General features: G+C 38.4%; 1 protein-coding gene across 1 annotated transcript in view; it reads left to right on the top strand.

Moving 5' to 3' along the window:
• The window catches only part of LOC117288091 (centrosomal protein of 152 kDa-like), a 52331-nt gene that overhangs the window by 7409 nt on the left and 28707 nt on the right, over window positions 1-16215 (top strand). Inside the window, exons 3-6 of the mRNA XM_033768790.1 lie at window positions 9258-9385; window positions 11182-11335; window positions 12024-12604; window positions 15363-15511. Coding sequence (XP_033624681.1) covers window positions 9258-9385; window positions 11182-11335; window positions 12024-12604; window positions 15363-15511 — 1012 coding nt within the window. The remainder of the gene's footprint in view (window positions 1-9257; window positions 9386-11181; window positions 11336-12023; window positions 12605-15362; window positions 15512-16215) is intronic.

Here is a 16215-nt window from a genome sequence, read left to right on the forward strand (position 1 = left end):
ATTACATCACTGTTTGTTAATCGCTTAATCCTTGAGACTATTGTTATGGTAGGACTCTTTGTCAAGGCCTGAGTGATATCCTTAGAAAGAAATCGATCAGCCTCGACATTAATTGAGCTTTCTTCAAGGACATTCCAGGAACCAACAACTTTGAGTGACATTTTGTTTGTTTAGATGTTGTTTTGGGGGTTTTTTGTTTGTGTTTTTTAGAATTTAGGGATCAATTATTATTATTATTTTTTTTTTTCCAGTGTGTTTATTTTTATTCTTTTATTTGATCATTTTTTTTGGGGGGGTGGTATTTTGAATGTTTAAATGAAGGAGGAGAGCATAAAAAAGCATTATCCTTATAGCCTATGTATTGAAGTTGCTTGTAAATCCATTAGAATCTTTGAGCAAATGGCGGTATAAAACTCGATTTCCAAATTGTAGGCGTTGGTAACTTTTGGTGTAACTGGCAAGTGGCTATAATAAATGCCTCTGTCGTCAGAGGGTAGGTTTTAATCAGGGAAAGAATATTGTATTTTTGTGAAATGACTCACACACAAATGGTTCCCACAATTAGATTTTCTATGTGTGTGTGTTTGACATGTGAATAAGACATTGATCCAAGTCGATCTCTTGGTGGGGATATCCGACCTTAAGTTTCTTTAGTCACCCAACACATGGCTTTTTATCGAACTGGCTTTTCAATTCCTGGCAGTTTTCCAACTTCCATTCTTTAGGAGTTCACCAGAAGCCATTTTCAAACAAAAGGATGTGTAAAGGGCTCTTGTATCCCGAAAATTATCTCTGTAAAGACAGCAGCCTCCAAGGATATTGGCAGGATAATTTTTATTGACCTGTTATGCCAAACCTGGAAGAGCTTTATACTGAGTTTAGCCTACTGAAACGCAGAATGATCGTTATTTCCGGGAAAATTGCAAAAAAGGGGAATCAAGCATGAAAGGGTGACCAGTTGGGTTCAAATTCTTTAAGAATTATCTGGGGTTTTATTTCTTGGTAGTTTCTTTCCTGGGAATTATATCTGAAGTGTGAAAAGAGGTTATTGTAATGTAAAATGCAGACCTGAAGCTTTGTTTCTAAAAGAGCAATGGCACCAAACAAGCCATTTTCTCCTAGGTAAAGGGCATCTCTATGAGGAAATTGCAAGTTTCTATTGGAAATTTTTAAGGGGCACCAAATTGATGATGGGGCAAGGGGGGGGGGGGGTGATTGCTCCCATACCTCAGTGGTGAAGTCTCAGGACAGAGTTTATTCAGAAACTTCAGGTACTTCAGAAACTGTGGTCAACCTTTATTAGAGTACAAAGTAATTAGGCTGACTCTCTGAGCTATGCCCATCTAAAGAAGGAATGTCCTAATCTCTTAAGTTCCATTCAAATCTCAGAGAATCGGTGGTATTCAAGCATTTCTAAAAGTCTTTCCTCCATGGGTTAAGCTCTCATGTTTTCACAGTTCAACCAGCAGTGCATAGGGAGTGTACAACTTCTCAATTTGCCAACAAGTTTGAAATTCAATATCCATTGTCTATAAACTGTCCATATCTCCAGTTTATTTTAATACAACCAATCATATCAATGGTGACTTTAATCCAGCTTTGCTGACTGGATCACAGAAGATTTGTGGAACCTCCCAAACAAGACCCAAACACTCCTATTGTCCACCCCAATGACTGTGTACTTAAAGCGTCTTTGTCATTAATGCTGTATTATTTACTGCCTTTTTGTGTTGGTCTGGGTGGATGGATTGTTGATGGGTTGGATGGGTAATGGTACAATCGACCGGTTGGTTTCTACTGACGTCAACCTGGTATGGATGTCAGTAATGTGGACCCTGATCTTTGGGATGCACTGGACCTTATATAATCCGCTCTGTATGAGTGCACATGGAGCGCCAAAAAGTTTACTTCAGTTTTTAGTATGAGATGGATGGGTGCATGGCACAGATATCATCAAAAAGGGGTGAGTACCTTTTCTTTGTTTTGTTTTATACTTTTTAGCTCTGTCAAATTGAAAGTTACATTTTCTACAAAGTTTTATTTTAAATTATGCAAATTCCAAATGGGTTAAACATCTATTAATACTTGAATCTTATCACTATTTAAGCTTAGGTCAGTTCATTTTTAAATTAAGCTTAAACAAGTTCTGAAAATGCACAGTTTGTACACATGTAAGAATCGCGCCATACATGCTCAAAAAGAAGATCGTTAAAATTTCTGCTTGTTTTATTTATAGCATTTTAAGAAATGGCCTTCTTATAAGTTATTATTAATGAACATTGTTCATTAAAAAATGTTCATTTTTGCAAAGTGACCAAAAAAGCCAACCTCTCTCAAATTTCACTTACAAATTTGTATTAACACAAACTTGTGGACATAAAATAAATTTGATGTTTACAACAACCGTTTGGGGGCTATTTATGTGTGGTTTTACTGAAATCAAGCAAAAGGATAAAGAGTAAGGAATGTAACTCTTCAAAAATGAAAGTAATTTGTTGAAATATGTACTTTTCTTTAAATTTCCAAAGTGTTGTTTTTATGTCGCTTCTATAAACATCGTTTACACCACTCTTGCGGTTTCAATATAGCTTCATAATCACATACATTTGTGTTTGTTTCCTGTTAGTGTTATTAGGAAGTACTTCTGATTAGCATCTGGTTTATAGTGTGTACTGAACAATTATTATTATAATCATAATTACGTGTAGGCTTCTATTGCACAAACGTATGCGTTAGAGTAATCTATTTTAAGCCACTCACTGCAATGAGAGACTTTTTTAGACGGTCCTTTTTCACAATATTGCGTGTGCTCAGACCTACGCGCGCAATACTGAGCATGAGTGCGCACGCTCAGAGTCGCAAAAAAGGGACTTTTATGTCTGCTGCCACCAGCGTCTGAAAAGTCTTGTATTGTTGTGACTACATATTTACTGCAAACTTAACATGCGACAAAACACCTTATAATTTATCTGCAGAACCAACAGCTAGCTTCTCTTTAAAGATACATCACAAAATATTATAGCTAACAACAATAGTTATTAAAATGTTTGGCTTGCATCAAGCTATATTTTCTAAAAGACTATCTAAATAGTGTGTGATAGCTTAAAATTGCTAATTGGACGATTTTCAAGCAGCTTTGGAACTATTAAATAAGGTTAAATTATTTATTAATGGCTTACCCATTGAGTATGAGAGAACTTGCCCTTTGTATGACAGCTGGAAGTATATAGAGCTGAACTGGTTTTGAAGACCGTTCCCAGGAAGTTTGAAATTAACAGTGAAAGATCTGGCTTGGTTGATCCTTGCATGCTTGTGTGTATCACCGTTTCAGTTTCCTGCTAGCTAGCGCAATATTCCATATGCGATATTCCCAAATGAGTCTTGCTTTTATTAATAGTCAGAGCATATTTTGTTTCTGTGGAAGTTGTGCACTTTTGATACATGTAACGTTATCTGCAATGCATTGTTATTTCCTACTTTTAAAGGAACAGTGCAAATTCATGACACTTGTTCAAAACTAATTGTTTCAATTTTTCAATTTTTAATTATTCAAAACAAATTGGTGAATTTTATTTCACAAACTTAACTTATAGTAACTTTAGACATTACATGTAGGAAACAATTGTGTACTACTATTTTACATACATGCTTATACGGGTAGTTTTTTACATGATTTATGATTATCTTCTTTTTTTTTCTTCTTTTTTTTTTTACTGCTTTTTGTTCATTTTTGTATGGGTAGCTTCAACTTTTTTCATTCGGTGAGATAATTATTTTTCAAACGAAGTAAACCAGACCCTAGTATTACCTCCTGTACTGTAATAGTTACTTAATTTCAGAGTTTGAACAATTTAAAATTCCAAGAAAAGAAATTCAAAGTAACCTTAGTTATCATTATATAAGTATCACTAAAATGTGAATTTTGCTCTTTAGATTTGACTTTCCAAACACTGAAAATATTAATACAATTTGGTTCTTTAGATTTGACTTTCCAAACACTGAAAATATTAATACAATTTGGTTCTTTAGATTTGACTTTCCAAACACTGAAAATATTAATACAATTTGGTTCTTTAGATTTGACTTTCCAAACACTGAAAAGATTAATACAATTTTGCTCTTTAGATTTGACTTTCCAAACACTGAAAAGATTAATACAATTTGGTTCTTTAGATTTGACTTTCCAAACACTGAAAAGATTAATACAATTTGGTTCTTTAGATTTGACTTTCCAAACACTGAAAAGATTAATACAATTTGGTTCTTTAGATTTGACTTTCCAAACACTGAAAATATTAATACAATTTGGTTCTTTAGATTTGACTTTCCAAACACTGAAAAGATTAATACAATTTGGTTCTTTAGATTTGACTTTCCAAACACTGAAAATATTAATACAATTTTGCTCTTTAGATTTGACTTTCCAAACACTGAAAATATTAATACATTTTTGCTCTTTAGATTTGACTTTCCAAACACTGAAAATATTAATACATTTTTATTTCATATTGCAGGTATGAACAATTAAAGCTGAGAATCAACAACTTCTACAATATCTCTGGACAAACAATTAATCAACCCAGAAGGAAATCAGCCTATCAACTAATTTTGTTGCCCAGTTACCATGGTAACCCATCTGGATATATGTACGGCATTTCTTCATTTTGCTCTCATCCACTTAGGAGTTCAAGATGTAATGATTTGAAGAGCAGGGACGTTGATGTAATCAAAGCTCATATGGAACACCTGAGAGAGTATTTGTTAATAATCAAAGTCATCACATGATATCCGACCAAGTAGACAAACCAATCATTTTCCATGGATTAGCATCTGATTTGAATAATTGTTATCCAGATGACAGCATATTCAGACTAGTTGTCATCGCTATTTGAACAACTGCATAAACAGACTAGACTCATTAACAGTTCTTTACATCTGGCACTTATTGCAAGTATTGTGCATAGACTTTAATCAGGAATATTGGTGCCACATCATGTCGCACGCTTTACATTTCTGTCGGCTTCCAGGCATTTGAAATGAAAAATTTACGTGTTTCTTGAAAAAGAATGATGTTTATGTTCCAATGGGGGATGTGGAGCTATCAGAGTTAAAAGATATTGAAAATTCACTTTTCCAGGTAAGTTGGTAGTCTGATGATAACAATTATAATAATACGAAGCATTTATATAGCGCTCTACGGAAAACAGAGCGCTTTACATGAGACTATGACAAAAAGAAAAACAAACGAACTAGGATGGGTTGGGGAACAGAAATGTCTTGAGGAAGCTTTTGAACACAGGCAACGAGATCGCCTCTCGCAGACCCGCGGGGAGCTCATTCCATAGGCGAGGAGCAGCTATGGAGAACAAGCTATCCCTAGTAGTTCTAGAGACTGAAAGCCAGGTCTGATCAGCTGATGAGTGGAGTCGTTGCCTGTATGCATTAGCAGTATTAGAGTTGTGGGAATGTACAAGTTCAACCCGATATGATGGAAATTAGGTGTGAAGGATTTTGTAGCCATGAGTGACAATTTTGAAGGTTATGCGTTCTTTAACTGGGAGCCAATGCAGTGATGCAAGCAGGCCAGCAGAAGGCTGGTCACGGCCACACGCAAATACTAGCCAAGCGGCCTTGTTTTGCAGACGCTGTAGTCAAGCGAGGTCATTTTCGCGGGCACCTACCAAAAGAGAGTTGGCATAGTCAAGACGGGACAAGACCAGACTTCTGATGGCATGATGGCAAGGGCTTTGTGTAATAAACCGGCGAACACGCCATAGATTACATATTTTGAAATTAACAGTTTTACAAACGGATCTAATATGATGAGACATATTCAAAAAACAATCTAGCGAAACTCCTAGGTTGAGACTCTGATATTGAAGTGATTTGGATTTGAATAAAGACAAATTGACTGAAGCGGGACTTGAACCAGTCGGAAGCCTTATAACCTTTAACTGCCGAATAGCCAGGTATCACACTTGAGTTATTTAATGATACAACCTGAGAAGGCATAGGGTGCGTTCAGACACGGTATTAAAGTTGGTTTAACTCATGGTTCAACTCGATCGAGTTCAACTCAGTGTGTCTGAACGGATTTAAAGTTAGTCTGAATTGAGTTCAACCCACAAAAGATAAACCGTCCAGGGAGGGGGGTTTATCTTTAGACCGCTTCGGGTTTATCACAACAGGCGACCCATTGACCTCCGTAATCATTACGTAAGCACACGGTGACCAATGAACCGGACAATAAACAGGATGTTAGAGTAACGGTTCGCGTTTTCTTTGACCTCTTAAAACCAACGATAAACCGGATCGGGTTTAACTCAGTGCTGTCTGAACGCAAAGGGGTTTTATTTTTATGTTCACCCCCTGCTGCTCGTAAAAGTTAAACCGGTTCGTGTCTAACTTAGTATGCTGTCTGAACATACCCTACTTCACCTAACTTAGGACTAGCCGTACGTTTTTTAATATCTCCTAGTCTTAACTCTTTGTGAAATTGACCCCTAGACAAGTAACAGTATTGATGTTTGAAATCCTTGTTGGCTACTGGCCAAGATGGAAGAAGTCTGAGCTCCATTTGATGCCAATCCTTGACGGAAGGAAACAAACTTCTCATGTTTGCTCTGATGTGACCATGCTCATGCTGATCATTTAAAGGGAAGATACACGTTTGGTAAATGTCAAAGACCAGTCTTCTCACTTGGTGTATCCCATCATTAGCATAAAATAACATGCCTGTGAAATTTGGGCTCAATTGGTCATCGAAGTTGGGAGAAAATGATGAAAGAAAAAACACCCTTGTTAAACGAATGTTTATGCTTTCAGATAGGTATAAAAGACTATCTAGCTTAGAAGTCTTATATTATTTTAGTGAGAAATTAAAAAAATAAAAAACTACGTTACTTCAGAGGGAGTCACTTCCCACAATGTTTTATACTATCAACAGCTCTCCAATGCTTGTTAATACCAAGTCAGTTTTTAAGTTAATATTTGTTTTGAGTAACTACCAAACGTGTACCTTCCCTTTTGACACTGGACACTTTTGGTAATTGGAACTCACTGTTTGTTTTAAGCCAACATACATTGTAGTCGTATAATACCATAAAACTAACCGTTGAAAATTTCAGTTCAAAAGGTGCTAGCGTTTTTGAGATATAACTGAAAATCTGGAGTAGTTATGTACGCTCACACAGGAAGAACAATTAAAATTTTAAAAACGCAAACTGAGAAGTATTTCTGTCAGTAAACACTTCTCAGTTTAAAATTTGGGGGGATAACAAGTTTTATATAACACCCAAGCAGATCCTTGCCATTTGATTGGAGGATTGTCCGTCACGTGATAGCAAATAAAAGTACCAATACTTGCTGAGTCACTCACCGTGCTTATTCGTTCCATCCGAAAAGTACCATTGCACGCTGCCAGCGTGCAATGGTACTTTTCGGATGGAACGAAAAAGCTGAGTAAAAACATCACTGCGTGCGTGTGTCTTTGGTAACGCAGCAGTGTTAATATTATCAGTAAAATTACTAGCATTCGGTTTCTACAATTAAAAATTGTAGGCCTATGCTTTGTTTTGAAAGTTGTATCTTTCAATCAAAATGACAAAGATCTACTTGGATGTTATATAAAACAAATAATGAATGTTTTTCATTCGTGCAATGGTGCGAAAATGTTCATGAGTTGAAAGCGTTGAATACCACATTCCATCTTTCAACTCATGAACATTTTCGCACCATTGCACTCATAAACATTCATTATGTGTATAATAACTTTTTCCATAACCACATTACCTCGAAGCAAAAAGTTCCTCATTTTTATACCATCCAAAGCTGCTGTACTTATCAAAATGAGTTTGTATTGCCAAACGTCATTACCAAACGTCTACAGATTATTTAAAGGAACACGTTGCCTTGGATCGGTCGAGTTGGTCTTTGAAAGGCGTTTTCAACCGTTTGTTATAAAATGCATATGATTAAAAAGTAATTTTAAAAGTAGAATATAATTATTCACACAAGTATCACTCGAAATTGTGTGGTTTTCCTTTTACCTCGTCGACAAACACGGTCCGCCATTTATGGGAGTCAAATTTTTGACTCCCATAAATGGCCGACCGTGTTAGTTCGCAAAGTAAAAGAAAACCACGCATTTTCGAGGCATATTTGTGTGGATCATTGTATTCTACTTTTAAAACATCTTTCTAACCATATGCATTTTATAACAAACGGTTACAAACGCTTTTCAAAGACCAACTCGACCGATCCAAGGCAACGTGTTCCTTTAACATTTCTTTTCCAAAACTAAAAGAGCCTTTAACATTTCATATAGACTGGTTGATATAACTTGTAGTGTGTCTTTTACGCAGCACTATTAATATGATTTGAAAGTTGTTTGTTGTCGGGTTGTTGTTGTTGTCTTTTGGGAGGGCTGGGTTTTCTCACTCTTTTGTTTCGTCTACTTTTGGGAGTAAACCATAGAGCTATATAGCCCTATGGAGTAAACAAATAAAAGTTCAGCTTGATTTCTAAACTGTAATAAGATTTTGATACATTTTAATTTAATGATATTTTTATTTTAGTGAGAGTGATAAAGCATGGGACATGTCCTAAGCTGCTTAGCAGAAAATACTGCTCGACAAATTTCTTTGCTAAGCAAACATTGAGTGGGGAACCAGTTGCCACAAAGTAAACTTTATGGAATTTTGGCTGGTAACCTGTTTCTGTTAAGCAATACTTTTTTGACTTTGTGATATAGTGGAAGTGTGTAACTTTGCTTGGATATCATTCCTGGTTTATTGAATGTATGCTGAGCCTCCATCCATCGATTCATTATCGAAAATTCAAATCTTGTAATGAGTAAAAGTCAACCCTTAAATCTAAAATGTGTTAAATGTTTTCATTTTTTCTGTTACGATCTGACAAGTTTAACTGTAAGCATAGTGAACACACAACCAGTTTGCATCACAGTACATGGCATTGTGTCTGGTTATCTAATTGAGTACTTTGCAAATTTCAACTCGGGAATATAATGTGCCAGTGCTCAATTTCATAGATCTGCTTAACGGCTAATGTTTTGCTTACTACTTGATTTCCATTGTGTAGCGCTGCTAATCGTTAACACATTAAGAGGCATGCTAACCTTCAGGTGCGTAATAAGAATGATGTAACAATACAGATCCATGGTGAATGCGCAAGATTTTGGTCACAGGTTGAAACACTAATTTGACTCTTCTCTTGTCTTTGTTTTTTGTTCTTGATAGTTACGTGAATTGTTGTCGACTGCTCTACCAGATGACCTACTAGACGATGACACAGCCTCATTTTCCAGTCATGAGTCAAGCGGCTCACTTAGTCAACATCATGACAATCCACAAACTGCTACAAGGAGGTGAGTCATGTCTTAATCGGGATACTGCAGGCTGTATTCAGGGATCCGTTGGGAAATCTTATCACACCGTCTTCGAAAAACTATAGGTTGCCCAGCCAGTTTCAGCAAAAATTCATTCAATTTCATTTACACTGGACACATTTGGTAATTGTCAAAGACCAGTCTTCTCACTTGGTGTATCTCAACATAAGCACAAAATAACAAACCTGTGACACAAAGTTGTTGCTTTCAGATGCTTGATTTTGAGACCTCAAATTCTAAATCTGAAGTCTCAATATCAAATTCGTTGAAAAATACTTCTTTCTTCAAAACTACTTCACTTCAAAGGGAGCCGTGTCTCACAATGTTTTATACTGTCAACCTCTCCCCATCATTCGTCACCAAGTAAGGTTTTATGCAAATAATTATTTTGAGTAATTACCAATAGTGTCCACTGCCTTTAACACTCGTCCAAACTCATGAGAATGCATTTCCCCCAACCACTCAAACTATGTTTGTTTTTTAAGCTACTAATGCATTCAATTATGTCAAACACTGCAGGCTATATTCAGGGATCAGTTGGGAAATCGTATCACACTCTCTTTAAAAAACTACATGTTGCCCCAGCCAATTTTAGCAAAACATCACTCAATTTCTGGGATCAGTTGGGCAAGCGTAAAACACCCTCTTTAGAAAACTATAGGTTTTCCCAGCCAATTTCAGCAAAAATCCGCCCAATTTCATTAACAATCATCCAAACTCATGCATTTTCCCCCAAACCACTCAAACTAGCGATTCTTTTTAAAGCTACTAATGCATTAAATTTTGTCAAATACTGCAGGCTGTATTCAGGGATCATTTGGGAGATTGTAACACACTCTCTTTGAAAAACTATAGGTTGCCGAGCCAATTTCAGCAAAATTCACTCAATATTATAAACGCTCGTCCAAACCACTCAACTTTAGCTACTAGGTAATGCTTTAAAAAAAAAAATTCTGCACGCATGATTTTGTTTTTCACAGTCTGATTCATTTCAGTCAATCTATTTTATTTATAGGCATTCAATAAGGGAATAAAAGGGTAGCGACGAGTTCTTTAACGGCCGTTTAAGACAGGCAGGGTCGTTGCCATGTGATAAAGGCCCGAGCTGAAGGCGAGGTCCTTTATCGCACTGCAATGACCCTGCAAGGTTTTAAACGGCCTATTAAAAACGAGTCACTACTCTTTTATTCCCACTCATAAATGCCTTTTTGGTTAAAAGGCGTGATAAAGCAAGAAGCTGTGTAAAAATATCCGTTTCCGACGTACTTGAGCTCTGTACGTCCGACTGTTGCACTGTTATGACTGAGACGCCTATTTCCGACATTTTCCGGATTCGTTCGTGCGCGTCTAGTCTTGGTGCAAGACATTCTCGTTTTCCTTTCACACACAGCGTGGCCAACTCACTGACAGCAACCACATCACCCGTTACAAGAAACGTCTTGCACTAAGACTAACTGGTTATACACTGTAAGCAGAGTCCAGCTGGTAATTGTCAACCATTTAAACACCCCCCAAGTGACGCGCTCTCCACCAATAGGAGACTTTCCAACGCTAGGTGGCAGCAGACATACCGGGTAAATTTCCATTGTCTACGTAGTTCTGAACATGCGCATAATTCTGAGAACAATGGATTTACCCGGTAAGTCTGCTGCCCTCTATCGTCCCAGAAAGTCTCCCATAGGAATTGAAGAAACTGTCTGAGGTATTTATGAATGGGGGTTTAAGAGGTAGCTATCAAAGATGACACTAATTATAATGTATTTATCTCCACCAAGCCCTGATCCTTGGAACCACCTGAGGCAGAAGCTTCCTGCTCATCACAGACTGATTCAGCATCAGACGCAGCAGACATCCACACCCAATAGCTTCAGTAACCCACCCGCTCTCAAGACGCCTGGCCCAAGCCATGAACATCAAGCAAGTCAACAGGTAAGTTGTTATACACCCATCCCTCTTAACACTCTTACATCCAACCATTACCATCAGTCACCTAGTGAGTTGTTAACACTCACTGGGTTCAGTAACCCAACGCCTCTCAAGACGCCTGGCCCAAGCCATGAACATCAAGCAAGTCAACAGGTAAGTTGTTATACACCCATCCCCTCTTAACACTCTTACACCCAACACTCACCATCAGTCATCCATTGAGTTATTAACACTCACTGGGTTCAGTAACCTGCCCCCTCTCAAGACACCTGGCCCATGCCATGAGAATCAAACAAGTCAACAGGTGAGTTGTTCAACACCTAACCCCTCTCAACACTCTTACACTCAACCGTCACCAATAAGACATGCAGCAATTACAAAGAAAAAGACGGCAGGCCTAATACTTCAAGGTGATTGTCTCCATGCCCTCCGGGCATTGCCTTGGTGTCCTTGAAAATGGTCTAGTAGAAATTTACAAGTTCGTCACGGGGTGCCCTTTACCATTGAGAAAATGCCTTGGTGCCCTTACTCTTTCAAAAACGAAGCACACAGGCCTAAGGCGGGTAAGGTTTTCTTTGTACACATTTGTTTATCTTGTATACATAAAGTTCTGTATAAATCATTTGGTTTTGCAACTAATATGAAAATATGTTGTGAAGTTAAAATCAGTCTTTGCATGTTTTGCTTGCAGCACTACCTCCCTACAAAGACCAACGTCCATAATGGGAATAAGCTTGTCGAGTCATCAGATAATGAGTGGATTGAAGAACATACCATAAGACAACAATATGAACGAGGCGAGATAGAGGGCGCTGTTAGTGATGAGATACCAGAAACTGGGACCGCATTTCCTGGACATGAAGCGCAGCAAAGGTTTAGAAACAATCAATATGAGCAACATTATGATGTCCAAGGGATGGAGAATGGATACCAGGACTATGGTGACCATGCTGATTACCAGCCAACCAATGGGATGAATGGATACCATCATGAATATGCTAATGAGGATCAGGCAACCAATGGGATGAATGGATATCATCATGAATATGCTGATGAGGGCCAGATGCAGAATGGAGGAGTTGAAGAACCAAGCTACATTGAGGATACAGAATCAAATCGTCCAGAGCTGAGGTACAATGAGAACGTCCAGCAGTATGACCCATCAGACAATCCTAAACACACTCAACAGTATTCAGTCAATGCTCAGCCGCATCACCAAGAGAGGAATGTGAACCAACCAGGCAACCATGGATTAGAACCATCCTCAGTCAGGTATAGAAACAGGCTCGGTTGGGGTCAGGTTTAGTGATGTAGCCACAGTGGGCGGTGCCGGGCGGGCCTGCCCAGAACTAACAAATTTTGACCAGCACTCTGAGCAAAACAAACACTGTGCTGCCCATTACAGACTTTCCCCAGATTGCACTTCAGCAATGATGGCCCTATATCTAAACATGAATAATACCCTGTCACTAAAGTTGGTCATAGCCAGTTAACACTGGTCTGGGGTGCGTTCCACTTGCGCAAACGACTCGCAACTGTTCGCGCAAACGTTTGTTATCTTTTGAACTATTGGTGCGTAAACGCGATGTCAATATGGCGGCGCCCTGAAATGAAGATGGCGCGCACCATACATAGTTGTTGTTTTTTTTACTTTGTTTTTGCTGCAATAGTCCTCTTTTTGACATCATTACATCAACTAATTAACTTTGTTATTTCAAATCTGCATTATCATCCACAGAAAATACAATGTAATTATGTTTTTGGCAAAGAAATAATACCGTATGTGTCACAACCAACCCATCGGGGTTGTTGTTGCAACCGAGGAAGAAACCAACACTGCAGAAATAAATTTGCACTCAAGCCAATCAAGATTATATTTACAAAATGTTACAATTTATTTACAACACAACTCTTCTGCAATCTGAATTATTTTCAGTGGCCACACCTCAAAAAAACAATAAATTCAACTTCCAAAATTCACTCATTCCAAACCTTAAATTGAGTCAACCCGACTCTTAAACTTGTGAGTTACAGTTACTGGCTTCAAGTAACCTTAACTCGCCAGTAGTTTATTCAAGTTTCTACGCCTTGCATCACCTCGATCTCAAATTCCAACTTCTCAATAATTTCAACAATATATCTCTGGTACTTTGCAAATTCTCAATAATTCAACAATATCTCCAATACTTTGCAACTTCTCAATAATTTCAGCAATATATCTCCGGTACTTTGCAAATTCTCAATAATTCAACAATATCTCCAATACTTTGCAACTTCTCAATAATTCAACCATATGTCACAGTACTTGGCAACTTCTCTACAATCCAACAATTATTTAACAAACTGTCTACTCTAAGGTTCACACCACTCCTTAGGCTCGTTAATTCTCCTGAGTCTACAATATCATAGTTCCTCAATGGTCGTGAGAAGTGTACTGTTCATTGGATGTTCATCTGTGCATTCTGTGTTTCCAGCTCTAGAAAACCCTGCCATTGGTTAAGTTCCAACTCCACTCTAGTGATGAAAATGTTGGCAAGACGGTCCCATGTGATTTATCATGTCATCAGGGGCGTCCGATCAGTCACTCCCGGACTTTAAAAGTCGCGGGTGGATAAGGGCCATCTATAATAATTAAAAATGAACCAAAACTGTACAAGAACAAGGTCGCTAACATTATGGGATGGTATCGGCACGCTTTCCAATAAAACAATGAAAAATTATCAAACTTGCAATTCTCCGCTTTTGGACCAACAATTCCTTTAAACAAAAATGCTTTTACAAAATGCTTTATATTGAATGAAAAATACTACTTCAATCCAATGGGTTCCTCCATAACCATAATTAAAAGTAACTTACGATTTGTCGAGCTCAGTCCTCCTCTGTGCCTCACCAGAACTTAACGTCTGTGCTGTAGCAACGCAAGCAGAACTCTAAATGCATAGACCCAACTTCCTACACATCACCCCACTCACTTCAGAACTGGTACTCTGCACATCACTTCACTTTCTCCCATTCATATACACCACCACCACTATCTACACTCAAGCATACCAGTGAAATTCGCGAGACATTCCCGAGAGCCAACGCCCCAAGGAAAACAAAGGACCGCCCCTAACAAAAAGCCTTTGTGCTTGCAAGTTCTATTGCTGCACAGTAGCACTTGCCCACCTGTCCAAACTATTTACAACATTTCAACACAGTAGCTGTAGCAGCTGCACAGTAGCCAGTAGCGCTTGCCCCAGCAGTTGCACAGTAGCAGCTCGCGTTAGCACTATTTACAACAGCAAATCATGGCCCTATATTTTAGTGTACCACAAAATATACAAAACAACTATTTCCAACTGCTTCCATTAGTCAACCTGTGACAGTATGCTTGTCCGCCATTTTAAAAACCATTCGCCAACACCTCAGAAGTACATGTATGTTCGCCTAAAGTTGCCAACGTGCACCAACGGTGGCAGCACACAACTCTTTCCACTTGAAATTGTTGGCAAACGTGCGCAACTGTTGGCAACATTTGCGCGAGTGGAACGCACCCCAGGTTGACCTAGTGGTATCTTTCCTTGCCTTCCACCTTTAGGACCCAGGTTTGAATCCCAACGGGGACACTATGGATTGGGTTTTCAGTCCCTACCTGACTCCCTGGGTTTGCTCTTGTAATATTCCTCTGGGGTTGCCCTCCCACATTTAAAACCCAAATTTCCTTCTTGGTCTTCTCTCCATGGGGTTCCTGTCTAGTATTGACCCAATTCACCTGACGTCATCATCAAATAATCTCGGATGCGCCATTTTGACCCAGGGGAAACAATGTCAGAAGTGCTTTGATACGCCCTTCGGGCTGTGATAAAGCGCTATATAAAAATCAACTACGATTAATTATTTTTAAGATTAATGTTGTTTGTTCAACACTTTTGATTTGACCTCGGGTAGTGCATGCTCATTACATGTAATTAGACTTTGCAGCTGTTGTAACATTTGTGTGGTTTTAATGTGTTCATTTTGGGACAACTCTTTTACAATTCTTACCCAGAGTCCAATACCGAGTTGGAACTTCTCAGCAGAATGAACCATTGCAGCAAGCAAACCAACACAATGGATTTCCTACAGTTAACAACCAAGCTACTCCGGGATTTACACAAGATGCTGAGGACCCTTTGCAGAAGCAGTTCCTGGGTGCTGGTGAGTAAAACCAAAGTCTGCATTTCTAACTTCTATGAATTGGGCCCAATCTCATAAAGCCTGTAAGCGCAAAAACTCGCTGAGCACAAATGAACTTGCTTAGCAAAAACAGGTTACCAGCCAGAATAACATACAGTTACCATTGCTGTGACTGGTACCCCAGTCATTTTTGGGGGCTTAGCCAAGTCCTTTGCAAAATAGAATTTTCTGCTTGACAGCTTTATGACATTGGGCCTGTTCCCACATGATACCCATAACTGTGTATTAAAAGCAGTGGACACTATTGGTAATTACTCAAAATATTTCTTAGCGTAAAACCTTACTTGGTAATGAGTAATGGGAGAGGTTGTTAGTATAAAACATTGCGAGAAACGGCTCCCTCTGAAGTGGAGTAGTGTTCGAGAAAGAAGTAATTTTCCACGGTTTTGATTTCGAGACCTCAGATTTAGAATTTGAGGTCTCGAAATCAAGCATCTGAATGCACACAACTTCGCCTGAGAAGGGTGTTTTTTCTTTCATTGTTATCTCGCAACTTCGACGACCAATTGAGCTAAAATTTGCACAGGTTTGTTATTTTGTGTACATGTTGAGATACACCAAGTGAGAAGACTGGTCTTTGACAATTACCAATAGTGTCCACTGTCTTTAAGTTTGCGGCACACATGTGTATCCTACTTTTCTGTGTGGATTGTTCTTTGGCAACT

Source organism: Asterias rubens, chromosome 3, assembly GCF_902459465.1.
Source record: "Asterias rubens chromosome 3, eAstRub1.3, whole genome shotgun sequence".
In the NCBI taxonomy this organism is placed as follows: domain Eukaryota; kingdom Metazoa; phylum Echinodermata; class Asteroidea; order Forcipulatida; family Asteriidae; genus Asterias; species Asterias rubens.